The 12,662-nt window shown below is 45.3% G+C and overlaps 1 protein-coding gene across 4 annotated transcripts in view; it reads left to right on the top strand.

Moving 5' to 3' along the window:
* Nucleotides 1-8,435, top strand: part of LOC133950021 (RAS guanyl-releasing protein 2-like) — a 34,823-nt gene extending 26,388 nt beyond the window's left edge. For all 4 annotated transcript variants that reach the window (XM_062384175.1, XM_062384174.1, XM_062384173.1 and 1 more), the window contains exons 14-17: nt 1,449-1,485; nt 4,244-4,402; nt 5,327-5,389; nt 6,886-8,435. In XM_062384175.1, the coding sequence (XP_062240159.1) occupies nt 1,449-1,485; nt 4,244-4,402; nt 5,327-5,385 (255 nt within the window). In that variant the 3' untranslated portion in view covers nt 5,386-5,389; nt 6,886-8,435. The remainder of the gene's footprint in view (nt 1-1,448; nt 1,486-4,243; nt 4,403-5,326; nt 5,390-6,885) is intronic.
* Nucleotides 8,436-12,662: the final 4,227 nt, after the last annotated feature.

The following is a 12,662-nucleotide window of genomic DNA, read 5'->3' as shown; positions in this document are numbered from 1 at the left end:
GCGTCCCTCTTGATCTCGGTCCCCCTTCCAACCCCCCCACGTCCCCCATGTCCCCACCGACCTCCCCTCACTCTGCTTTTTCTTCCCCTCAGCCTCTCTCTCTCTCTCTCCGTACATCCTCCCACCTCTCTGTGTTCCATCATGCTCCTCTTTTCTTGTGGAGGACACAATCTTGTATCAAGATGTGAATTACAGCTGTGTTTTCACATTAGCTGCTAATTTTATCCACTTTCCCATTTATCGCAGTTATAGGTTTCTATTCGTTTCAGTTCAGGGCAGCTTCGAGCCTGGGAACGTACTCGAAATAGAAAATAAGCGTCAAATGAGTCTGGTTGTGAAGGTGAAGGAAGGATCTGTTTTGTAGACTCTCCATGGCTGACCAAGATATGCAAAATCTTGTTATTTAAAAGTTTCGTCTGGGCAGCCGACAGTGAAAGATGTTGGAGGGTTGCTCACCACACTGAGCTGCTAATGAGCTGCGGGCCCATTTTCACACTGTAGTGAAACGAACAGAAACTAATAGCAGGTTGGGAAGTGAGTGATTAACATATGGCGCGCTCAATATTGTACTCTGCCTAAATCCTATGCTTGTATGATTGAAACTGAGTGATACATCTGTCGTTTCAGAGAGTTGATGTGAAAATGGCCCCCTTCTCAGTGGCACTCCCTGAATTTAAAATACGAGTGGCCATTAAAACTCTTCGGGGTGGCACACCGAATTTAAAGGTCAAAATATGGCAACAACAAATGATCACAGAATGTTTGAAGATCCACACACCTAGAAGCTCCTGTTAATTAATGCCATAACTGCTATGTATTTATGATATGAGGTGCTCGAGTGAATGAATTTAAAACTATGAGGGTTAAGGAGTTGAATATACTGATATAGGCTACTTTGGTCTGATAAGTGGTTAATGTCATTTTCTGAAATTCATAGAGTAATAACCTGTACTTAATATAGTATGAATCAATATCTGTATCTACCATTAATTACTCGTATTACAGTTTTTCTTTAAGTAACGAGTAGATGCACCTACATATTCTACGCATTGGGCCTTAATTTGAGAAGACAGTTAAGTAAACAGCCACTGGATGCCTCTGCTGATAATTCTACAATCTATATTCATTCCTAATAGTTCCACCTCAACATCATGTTAAAAACCAAAGTGCTGGAGGTAAAAAAGAATCACGATTTAAACAAAAGTTCTACCTGTGATCATTCAGGATCTGGGTTGATAATGATGAGTATTTTAATACAAGAATGACCTTTTGTCGGCCTATCGTTACATTTTCTCCTCTTTCATCTGAAAAACTATGGCAACACCATGATTATTTCAACACCCCTCTTGCCGAGATGGAAACTATGAGAACTGGTCCTAATTAACACCCAGCCCCGCTGACCTTTTCTCTCTCTCTCTCTTTCTTTCTATCTGTCTTTCCTTCTGTAGATTTGGGGTTTCTACAAGCAAGGCTACAAGTGTAAAGGTAAGAGAGCGATTCTTCTGCTTCCACATCCGCTGCACAGATGTGTGTTCCACCCAGATGTGCACAGTAGCCTGCAAAGAATGAGGGGATTCATTTTGAGGCCATCAATCCCACACACACAGACACAAGATCCACATAGTTGAACTGTCGAGTAAATGTCATCAACGACACCTTATCGAATACAATTCATCACACTTTTATTGTGTGTCCACCCACAGCGAGCTCTGTTCGCTAACATCTGCTCCGTCGGCTGAGACCTCAATGCTCAATTATTTGCCCTTTCAAGGCTCCCAGCAGACGAGTGTGTGAGGAAGCTGCTTCATTTCACAAATGTACATATACACACAGGCCCCCCCGACGCATCCTGCCATCCTCTCCTCGTGGTCATTAGATTAAAAAATAGACACATCTCTTCCTCTTCCTCCTCCTCCTCCTCCTCCCTGTGGATGTTTGCCGTCGATGCTCTCCGTTAATGCTCCGAGTTAAGTAATGATCATCCGCCGACATTCAGCCCCGTAATTAACTCAACACTACACATGTTTCCGTCCAGATGTCGGGCAACAACTTTGGAGAATGTTTCGCTGGATCTAAAATGCAAATCACGCCGGGCTCCATCTGCCGGAGCGCCGGAGTGATTGATTACAGCTTGGCCGTGTGAGACGTTCCAGCGGGGAGATAACATTTCATTGCTTTGCCAATCGTTCCGATAAATGGGGATATAAACGTTTACGGCACAGGAGTGAGGGTGGCAGTATTCACTTTAGTTTCCATAGTAGCATGGGAAGTAGGACGGACGTGTATGCGCGGCAGGACTTTACTTACAGTTGTGGTCGTGGTTGCTCCAATGTTAATGCAGCTGTTCGCTCTTTTGGTATATCGTTATCTTCTTTGGGGTCTTTGGGTGTATTTTAGCTTTTATACACAGTTTTTGGAAGGTGCTCCACTTTCTAAAAGGCAGACATGACTACCAGATTGCTGCCGTTGAGAGCAAAATGAGGGGAAAACGGCAGGAAGGTGAGAAAACCTAGACACAAAGAGACACTGACAAATTGATTCATGCATTACTTCGCACTTAGTGTACACGCAGCATCCACTCGTACCCCCCCGACTCCGCCCCTCCCACCCAAACCTTCCCGATCAGACACTTCCTTCAGAGGGGAGAGAGGACGGGGGAGTGGAGTGTTCTCTCTCATTTCAGTGCATTAAGGAGTCCAGTGGAAGTCAATGAAAGCTCCCACACCAATTCATCCCCATTACCGTTGTTAGCCCGTACGCAGGGAGGTAGAGAGAGAGAGCGGCAGGGACATTATTAAAATGAATCACCCATGTTGAGAGTCAGTGTGTGTGTGTGTGTTTTAGTCTGCTTGGACGTGTGTTCATAGGAGAACGCTCAATGTTTTTGGGGAAAATCTTTCATCCATCTGTTGCCGGGAGTTGGGAGGGATAATCAATACCAATTTATATAATTGTCCATGAATATGACGCTGCCCCAGCACTTCCCCCATACTACGTGTACATCTCACCCAAGCACAGTAACAGAAACAGGAACGCAAAAAGCCACAACTTAACTGTAATAACCACACAATGGAAACATGACCACAGCGTAAGTGAGCGACAATGTAATATTGACTAATGAGCGAGCATAGTTACTTTCTGCCGTCGAGTCCCTGAGCCTTCGGTTGTAAAATCCTTGGTGCCTATATTTTTGAATATGTATTTAATGTGTTACAGGTTCATATTTCCATTATGGGTGCTCAAAGAATCACACTGCAAACACCTCAAATTTTAAGCAATTTAACATTTTAAGCAAGCGGCTTGGTTTCCCAAAAGCAATGTCTCACTTGACTTCAGTAAGTAACGTTGCTTGTTGAATCTTTTGTGGCTCACTTCCTTTGTGATTGGGTTTCAGTTGTGTTGCTTTTGCACTCGTGTTTTCTGTTAAAGTGCTGGTGTGAGACGCCACGGCCACGGGGCCATACCCCTCCAATTTCATGGGTTTGTTAATGCGCCCCCGGAGTACAATGACTCTAATTGATACAGTAATGCTACAAGGACTAACAATAAACACACAAGAGAGAAATTGCAGTGAGGCTAAACAAAAAGAAACACTTTCAATTGCTGCTTTTCAGTCATTTCAAGGCAAACAGTTCGCCATGAAATACGTTGGACACTTGACCACTTATGAGGGGAAGAGGGTGATGTCTGACTTCCTGACCGAAGGAGAAGAAGAATTGTTTTCCTTCAAAGACGTCTATCATGCTTCCAAGAGGACGTGGGATTTTAATTAGTAAACACCTTTTGTATTAAGTTCTTCTGAACGGCGTCAAGGACAAATGAGATTTAGTTTTACTGTGGTGATTTATTGTGCATTCAGGCTGGTTGTCTCTCACATGTTCTCTTGGTGCTGGCCCGTCGCCCCTCCGCTCTTAGACGCCCACTGGTTGACTGAGTTGTTGTCGGGCACAGTCGGCCTCGCCGCGTGCCAGTGTTCACGTGTCTGCATGGCGTGTAGAAGCACTCCCCCTTCGCCACTCACTCTCCTGTTCGCCTCCATGTTTGTGTTGGCCCCCACTCCTCTGTCTGACCCTCTCCCTCTCTCTCCCCTCCACTCCCCCTCCACCCGTCTCTCCTGGCCTTTCATCCTCAACCTCTCGACGACTCTCCCTCCCTCTCATCCGACCTCGCTGTGCGCCCCTCCCGCCGCGGCACCGCTCCCTGCCGCCGTACTTCCCCCTCCACCCGGATGCTCCTGGGGCAGCCTGCGGGGTGAACTGCCACAAGGCCTGCCGGAGCCGCCTGGCCGTCGAGTGCCGGAAGAGGACCAAGAGCATCAGTCACGAGACGCCGCCGGCTCTGCAGGCCCGATCCTACAGCTTCCCTCCACCTGCCAACACCCCGCCCAGCCTGCAGAACACAGGTGAGTGGTGATGGGGTGGTTTGTTAAAAAGACACAAAAAAACATTTCCTGTTGTTCTTGCAAAGTAGCAAAGCAAAGATGAGCGAAGAATTTTCAATTGCTTGGCACGATGGAGAACTTTTAAGATATGACGATTGTAAACTCGGCAACTACATTTATAGACATTGTTCCTTATAAACAAAGAAATGATATCTGTTAAATGCAGTTGTTTTCTGCATGCTCACATCAAGAGTGTGAAATAACATCCAACACTTGAATCCTCAAGGCAGGTGAAGGTGAATGATATTTCCAGGTGTAAATCTTTCGTCTCCTTCATGTGATGTCAATGCAGCATAAAATAGTCTCATTAAGTTGATTGTATATATGAGGCATAATATTATACAAATCCTCACAATCCTTCAATAAATAGAAACAGAATTAACATTTCAAAACAGTCTTTGAATCTAGTCATTCTCTCACAGTAGTTCTGTGAGCTCAGAGGAATTTTTCAGTTTTCAGCTATTCTAGACCCCTCCACTTTGTGAGGGGGTGCTTTGGTCCGTCCGTTCCCCCCCAAGCATACTGTGAACTGACATTTGGCGGATATTTTCAATAACAACAGTGTAATTTGCAATTGAAATGTGATTGGTCCACCACGGCGAGGCCAGTGACTCACCGCCGCAGCGTTTTCAACAGCTATTAGTGAAGCGGTGCCCTGCCCGGCTCTGTTATTATATCAGTGAGGACCTGCATGATCACTGGTAGAGACAATAGAGCCAGGCGTGAGTAAACAGACAGAGGCCACATATGTCATTAGATTTGGTGTGTGTGTGTGTGTGTGTGTGTGTGTGTGTGTGTGTGTGTGTGTGTCTGTGTCTGTTTGCATTCCCATTTGTTGACAAATCTGTTCCTATTTTCTCTCCCCTCACTTTCTGTTTCCATCAGTGATTGCAGAGGAGGATATAGAGTCGGTGGAGGAAGGTGTGTTCGATGTCCACCTATAACCAGGTGAGAGATGGTTTATGCTTCTTACTTCATGATAACCTTATTAATCACTAAATCTCACTCAATAGTTTTCTTTTATTACCTAGAATTTACTCCTGTTGTCCTAAATACAGTTCAACAATCAGGATGTTTAAATTAATTTGAATATCCAACATTTTATACCAGCTTTGAACATTTTACACTGCAACACACAGCAAACTTAAGAAGCTTTGAAGAACTCAACTAGTTTTGGAGACACAACCCATCCACTATTAAAATGCACTGTTTCAGTTAGTCCTGAATATAATCTTCATCATATTCTACATTTGCTCATTAGTCAGGCTGCACATAATAATACAAAATGAAATATGAAAAGTTAAAATGTTTGGAGGTTAGGCTAACTTCATTTTCAATTATTTGTTTGTCAAAATTGTATGCCCTGTAATTACAGTTTCCCGCCTGCTGGAGGTGCTGCAGCCCCTCCAGTACCTTTGCCTGCCCACAAATCCTGGACTCTTTGAATGTGAACAGTTAAAAAAAAAAGGAGTGTCAAACACTCAATCGTAGATTTTAAATTGCTATCATAGCTACCTGCCGAAATAATTAGCATAATGGTACATGACCTGTGGCTTGAATTTCATTTGCTCAATTAAAAGCACTAGTGTCAATCAAATATAAGATACCATAAGATAAAATGCACCTTTATTGATCCTCCATTGAGTAAAGTCACAATTTACACAGCAATGAAAAAGGGTTGAAAACTACAAATACTAGGTAGAATAAAAATATAAATATTATAAACATGGCTGTTTTTATAAAGGTGCATAAACCGTTACAAATTATTTATTTTATAAAAAAAAATCATGATCTGACAGGGATAAAAAAAACAAAAAAAACACTAGTTGGAGGTAACAGTAAAAATACACACATCTGCATTGGAGACATTTTTCCATCCTTCCTCTTATCAGGCACTTCCTGCAATTTAGCTGGTGATTCCCCGAGGATCGCTCATTTGCAAGCTATGCAGGGGCCAATGGCTAATTTGGCAAATGACCATCTGAGCAATAATTCACATCTATATTCAAGAACCAGTGTCCAGGTCAACCTACTGGTGAGCAAAATGAGTAGTCAGTCCATGGCAGGTTGATTAAACACAGGTTTTCAGGTCGGAGAATATAGAGGCAGCCTCTATAAGATGGTAATTGCCGCCTCAGGGCTCAGGGGCTTTTGGTTTGTAAATAACTGGTGCATATTCCCAATCCAGTTTATCTAAGCAGATTACCACAAACTGAAAACCAACACAGCAACTGCAGGGCTTCAAGGGGCCTCCTGGAGGTCTGGGTTCCCAGATCTGTCGCTATTCTGCACACTACAGACGTGTTCATTTATTCTCCTCGAGCATTCAAACGTGTTTCACTCGCTGTATCAGTCTCTTTATGACAATACTTACAGGAGCTTTGAATTGAAGTGTGAGGGCAGCTCTCTTATTTTTTAAATGCCTCTCTCCGGTTGGTGTGCAGGAGGCCAAATTGGTGACCGTCCATCAGAGGGAGCCAGACGCTGAACGTGCTGCAGTATGTGAGTCTGGCAGCACCCCCACGCTGAGGAGAAATTGCACTGAACACCAGTCAGGATACCTACACGGTGCCACACGGTGGACAAACGCCACAACAGCAACCCCACTCCGGCTGACTCACGTGAATGTGAAGACCAATGTGAATGGAACGGTCTTTTTATGTCCAGTCTCTACATGTTGATCCCATGCCGACCAAGTGTTTGTGTAAATCTCACTATATATTCTATAGAAAAGAGAAATAAAATCCACAATATTGTATTTTCCTATGTTAAAGTCAGAGGAAGTCAAATTTGAGCTCACTTTGCTGCAGATTGGAACGGCTGTTTACTTTCTTTTTTTCCTTTTTCTTTTAAAACACAATAGAGGTGCTCTCATTGCCAAGAATGTAAACCTATACCCAGACTAAGCTGCTGTCTCCTTCATCTGAGAATCTCATCTGAGAATTTTTTGTATTGCTCGCCGGCTTGTTTTGAAATTACAATGTCAGATAAAAAAAAAGGAAGATTGATTTTCGGTGTTGACGACAAAAAGCCACTTTGCGAACAAACCGAGACGACCACGTGGACAGTGATAATGACGGCGGACTTTGATCGGCGTCATACTTCTCTTCATGTGTATCCTGACTATCTGGAAGTGTCCCGTGGTTGTTTTCCCGTCGTGATGTTTTCGGTATATGCAGTTCTGTCTCGTACCAGTGCACCGGCGATCTATGCTCTATCGCAGTATGTATGACGGTGGAACGCTGCTGTCACATGAAGAAGCTGAGAGAGAGAGAGAGAGAGAGAGAGAGAGAGAGGGAAAACGTGACTCCTCAACGTGCTCCATCAGTCGAGATATGATAATCAAACAGATAATACCCAAACTGGAGTTATGAGGCTTTTTCATTTGACAGCAGGGTCTATAAAAAAACGTTACCCTGAGAAATCTGTGTTGATGCAAGTTGTATTTAGCTGTTTTTTAACCCGCATGCTTCTCTCCTCTATGGCCAGACGTCTCTGCTACTGAGGGTTTCTACTTTCCTGTATTTTGTTTTGTATCCAGCATGGCAAGTCCTCATTTATTTAGGAAACGTGAGGTCTTGTGATTCCTGCCAGAGGACATGTTTCCGTTGCCTTGTGCCTGCGCCAAGATGAATTCAGACTTCGAGTGCCATATTGTTAACTGCTGGTTCGTCGTTGATTGAGACTCATCCCACTGCTGGTATTTATTTTTTTCTGTATAAAGAGCTAAATAGCTGGCGGTCCTTCTGTGTCGCTCCCCCGCCTTACGAAAAGATGTTCGCTGTTACTCTGAGGATGAATCTTCTACGACTGATTTTCCGTGCTGCTCCCTGTAGTCTCCAGATGACTCGTCAGTATTAAATGGAGGCGTCTTTCCAAAACCTGGTGTCTGGTTTAAAGAATTTCTGTGACTAATAAGAATGTTACTAAAAAAAAAAAAAGAAAAAAGGTTTTGTCTTTGTCTTTGTGAAACAGTAAAATGAGCCATTTTGTTTTTTGTCCACTTCTATCTCTTTATTTCAGGAACACCTGGATTGGAGGTCAAAGGTCAAGGTTGCGGTGACCTCACAAAGCAGGTGTAAGGTCAATTTGACATAAGTTAAAGGATGGGACCCCTGAGTTAGGACACAGTTCATATCTCATGCAACTTGAGCCAAACAAACTTCCAATTTCCCCCCAAAAATCTGTCTCTCACCACATCCTCCCTCAAAAGTGACTGATCCAGACGCAGATCTGCATCTACACACACTCACACAAACAACCCCCCCCACACACACATACACACACGCACAGACACACACTTCCTTAGTGCGACCGTGATCCAGTGTCCTCTGGCATTCTATTGTAGACATTAATAACCAGCCCCGAATGAGCCTTGGAGTCGATGCCACATCTTATTACTCTCACAGATGAAGCCAGTCTGGGCCTTCCGAGTGCTGACTCCCACTATGCGTGTTCTGTTCATGGGGGGGGGGGAGGGGAGGCATTGATCTGGCTATATCCAGCCTTGGAGTCCGCTCATATCATATCGAGTGCTATGATACTGCTAAATGCTCTCATGTGGTTCCGTGTCCGTTAACAGGGAGCTGGTGAACTGCAGAGGTAACTTGGCCTATCGACCTCGGTCACGCACGCAGATGCATGCGGCGTTAACCCCATGATTATGCGACCCGTGATCTGTGCGTCTCCCGTGGCGGCCTATCCGACCAGTGAGGACACTCTCGATCCATCGTCGATAAATAGCCAGAGCTGATGTATGAAGAATGAGCAGAAATGGTTGAAAGGAGGCAAATGCGGCCTCCACACAGGGAGCACCGAACCCTGCAAACGACAAACTCCATATTGAAACGTTCAGATTTGTGTCAGCACCTTGATCGGGGTCGATACCGGGCACGGGGAAGAAAGGAAGCAGTCGTAAACCTGACATTCTAATGCACTATCCTCTTGGAAATATCACAGGCTCCCACCCATATCACCCCACTGATCCCCTGGGAGCCCGCACCATTGTGTCTTAAAGCGTGCGCGGCCATCGCCGACTGCCACGGCATCGAACGTCTCTTTTAGCCCCGTGATTGATACCGTCCATTCAGCTATAGAAAATCCCTCCGAGCGGCGGGGCCATTTAGCCAGCAACCTGACTGACATTGATCGGAAAAAAGGTCTGCAATGAGGGAAATTGAGTAGCGCTGCAGCTAATTACATAGCAATGAAGACAGCAGGGAAATAAGCTCACACATTGTTAGCACTCTGGCGCTGCCACCTTGATTGCGAGGAAAGGGGAGATCCGGAAGCCTGATAGCCGAAACGCATTTGAGCTAAGGCGTCATTTTCCCCTTCAGCAGACGCTCAAGGTTTATGGCGCCGTCCAAATAGAAAGAGATTGCAATGCAGAGCACCCAGATAAGACGGAGAGATGAGCATTTCTGCCAGAGATATTGGGATATAGAGATGTTTTGTTTTTAGCTGCTATGGATGCACATTAAAAGGTCGTCAGAGGGAGAAAGAGGATTTAGCACAATGGATGAATCAGATGTCCTCTTGCAACACTAATGAACAGATTATTGATTTGATGAATCCGGATCCGCAGCCAAAGCGCTGATGCCCCACCCGTCTCTCTGAACCCGCCGTGACACCCTCAACCGCAACGCCATCCCCTTGCGGTGCAGCTGATGGCCAGCATCTGGAGCTGTTAACCTCGTGGCAAGGTGGTGGTGGTGTTGATGGGGGTGGTGGTGGTGGGGGGGGGGTCATGGCAGGTGGTTTCCACTTGGTGGCAATGTTGAGCTGTTAAATGGAGCATGCGTGTGTGTGTGTGTGTGTGTGTGTGTGTGTGTGTGTGACGAGGACGGACTCCTTTGGGGAAGGTGCCAGTGATGTGGCAAAAGGCAAGAAGGCAAACAGAGCCACTGTCAGGGCTGATGGTGAATCACAATGCAGCATCACACGGCAGACAGCAGCACCGCCATCGTCCTTCGTTTCTGTTTCCCAGCATTAAACCCCCCCCCCCCCCCCCACCTATGCATATGCACAAATTTTGAAAATCTAATTAAATGTCGCTGCACGCTTGTTTTTCCCTTAAGCTGACAGTTCTCTCGGAGTGTCGATTTCGCCCACACGCGCAAACACAAGCTGAGAAACACCATCCACTGTCACCACAACAGAATCTCCACTGTGTTATGATCTTTTCACTCGTTTTTTTTTGTTGTTTTGTCTTGACTTTAGAGAGAAAATAACACAGTTGTCCTTTTTCTTTGAAAAGGGGACAGTACATTTCAATCCAAGTTGGTCTCCTAAGGCCCTGCTTATCTGCCCCGGTCCACATTGTCAAAAGAAGTAGCCGTGCAAACTGTCCCCTCGCAGAGGAAAGTCGAAAGGAGCTCGGCGAGACGGCTGCAGCCTTAATTGCATTAAGCTCGTCGCTGACTCTGGTGAGGCGCTCGGCACTGTCGGGGGGGTTGGAATCCTCATTAGAGTAGAATCGGCTGTGATGAATATTGCTTCAAGAAAATTGAACTCTTGCCAAAGAACCCCCAGGCGGGATGTGAGGCCGGACCTGTTGGCGCCGCTGTGCAACATTACAGAGTTGAAGAAGCACCTTCGTCATCAGGGGGAATGCTAAACAAGAGCCGGGCCCCTGGTTGAATATCACCCGTCTTGCTAAAATGAAGATAATAAGAATGAGAAACCTGTCAACCCTTCTTCCAATCCTGGCCTCCCCCTGCTCGGAGAGGTCTCATTTAGCCATTACTGATACCAAATCGAGTAACCGCGGCCTCAGGATTGACACAAAATCAATGGCCGTGCTGTGTGCCGCGGGGATGGCTGGCATATTTAATTTCCCCCCAGAAGCTGCAGGACACAGGGAGGAAGGCGAGGAGGAAGAGAAACAAACCTCTGCGAGCGGGGCAAGTGTGTTTTCACTGCCGGACCTGCAGATTGTATCTCGTGACCCGGGTGTCAGCGATAGACTTATCTATGTATAACCCGCCAGGCTGGGTTGCCGCGGTTGTCAGGAGATCCAACAACAAGCGGGTTCCCCCACGCTCCCTGTGCCTTTTATTCCCTTTCTCTCGTTTTTATATATTTTTAGGATCCAAACCTGCACTTTGTTTCACATTAACATTCCAGCTGTTCGAGGAGGCACAAGTACGACGAGGCCATAAAAGCGTGCGTGTGCATAAACGACGCTGCATTTCAGGGAGAGAGATTTCCGTGAACATAGGCTATCATTTAACTGGAAGGTGAGTTCCATTTCCTCGCTGAATGCATCAGAAAGTGTGTTTTCAGTCCAGAGTCCCTCAGTCATCCACAGATTTTTTGCCTTTTGCACCATTCAGGTCCTTCATTCATTTATTAATTTACTCATATGTGAGGTGCAGGTTCCACAGTCGGCATGAGTTGAGTATTAAATATTTTAGTATTGCCTTTCTTGGTGCCTTTTCAGTGGATGTAATTGTACGAATTCATGAAGAATGAAGATGTGTGAGTGCTGCTTATGGTACAATTAACCCAAGGATCTACAGGTAGAGTGTAAACAAACACCAACTGCAGAGATTTGCAGCCCTGAAGTGACTTAATGCACCATGTGAAATATTAGTTTTGGCAGATTATGGCAAACGTGTAATTCTGGAGCAGTTGTGACCCTTCCTTGTCCGTCCCTTTGGTGCTCATTAGGCAGCGATTGGGGGTGAATTATTCATGCTGGGCCTTTTGTGAAATCCAAATATCCCAGATCAGCTGCTAACCCCCCCTCAAGGTATCGTTCTTTTTAACCTTTTTAAATAGACCCAGGTAGAAAAGTAATTTAGTCCTTGATAATCAGATGGTAGTATGTGTCCGTCCATCCATCCATCCATCCATCCATGAAATTAAGATGCGTTAACACCATGCCTCATTCTGTACATTTCAAAAAAGGGATTCTTGAATCTTTCCAACCACAGAGTAACTCTCAGTATTATTTGACCCTCTGGCCAGAGCTGCTCACATCTGTAGCCAGAGGGTCGTCCTACCTGGTGGCCAAAAGCTCAAGAATCTGCTGATGAAGGGGAAGGACTCCTCTCCCATTCCCAGTAATTTAGTTTTGTCTGTGTGCTTTTTTTCCCACTGCTGTGTCATGTTTGATGTCACAAAACTAAAAAAACGCGTAGTCATCTTTGGAAATTGTCTAAAAACACGTGAAGTGTAACAAGCTAACAACACTCCAGCTGTCGGCCAAATGAAC

Source organism: Platichthys flesus, chromosome 24, assembly GCF_949316205.1.
Source record: "Platichthys flesus chromosome 24, fPlaFle2.1, whole genome shotgun sequence".
Lineage (NCBI taxonomy): Eukaryota > Metazoa > Chordata > Actinopteri > Pleuronectiformes > Pleuronectidae > Platichthys > Platichthys flesus.
This window is presented reverse-complemented; position numbering and strand designations above follow the sequence as displayed.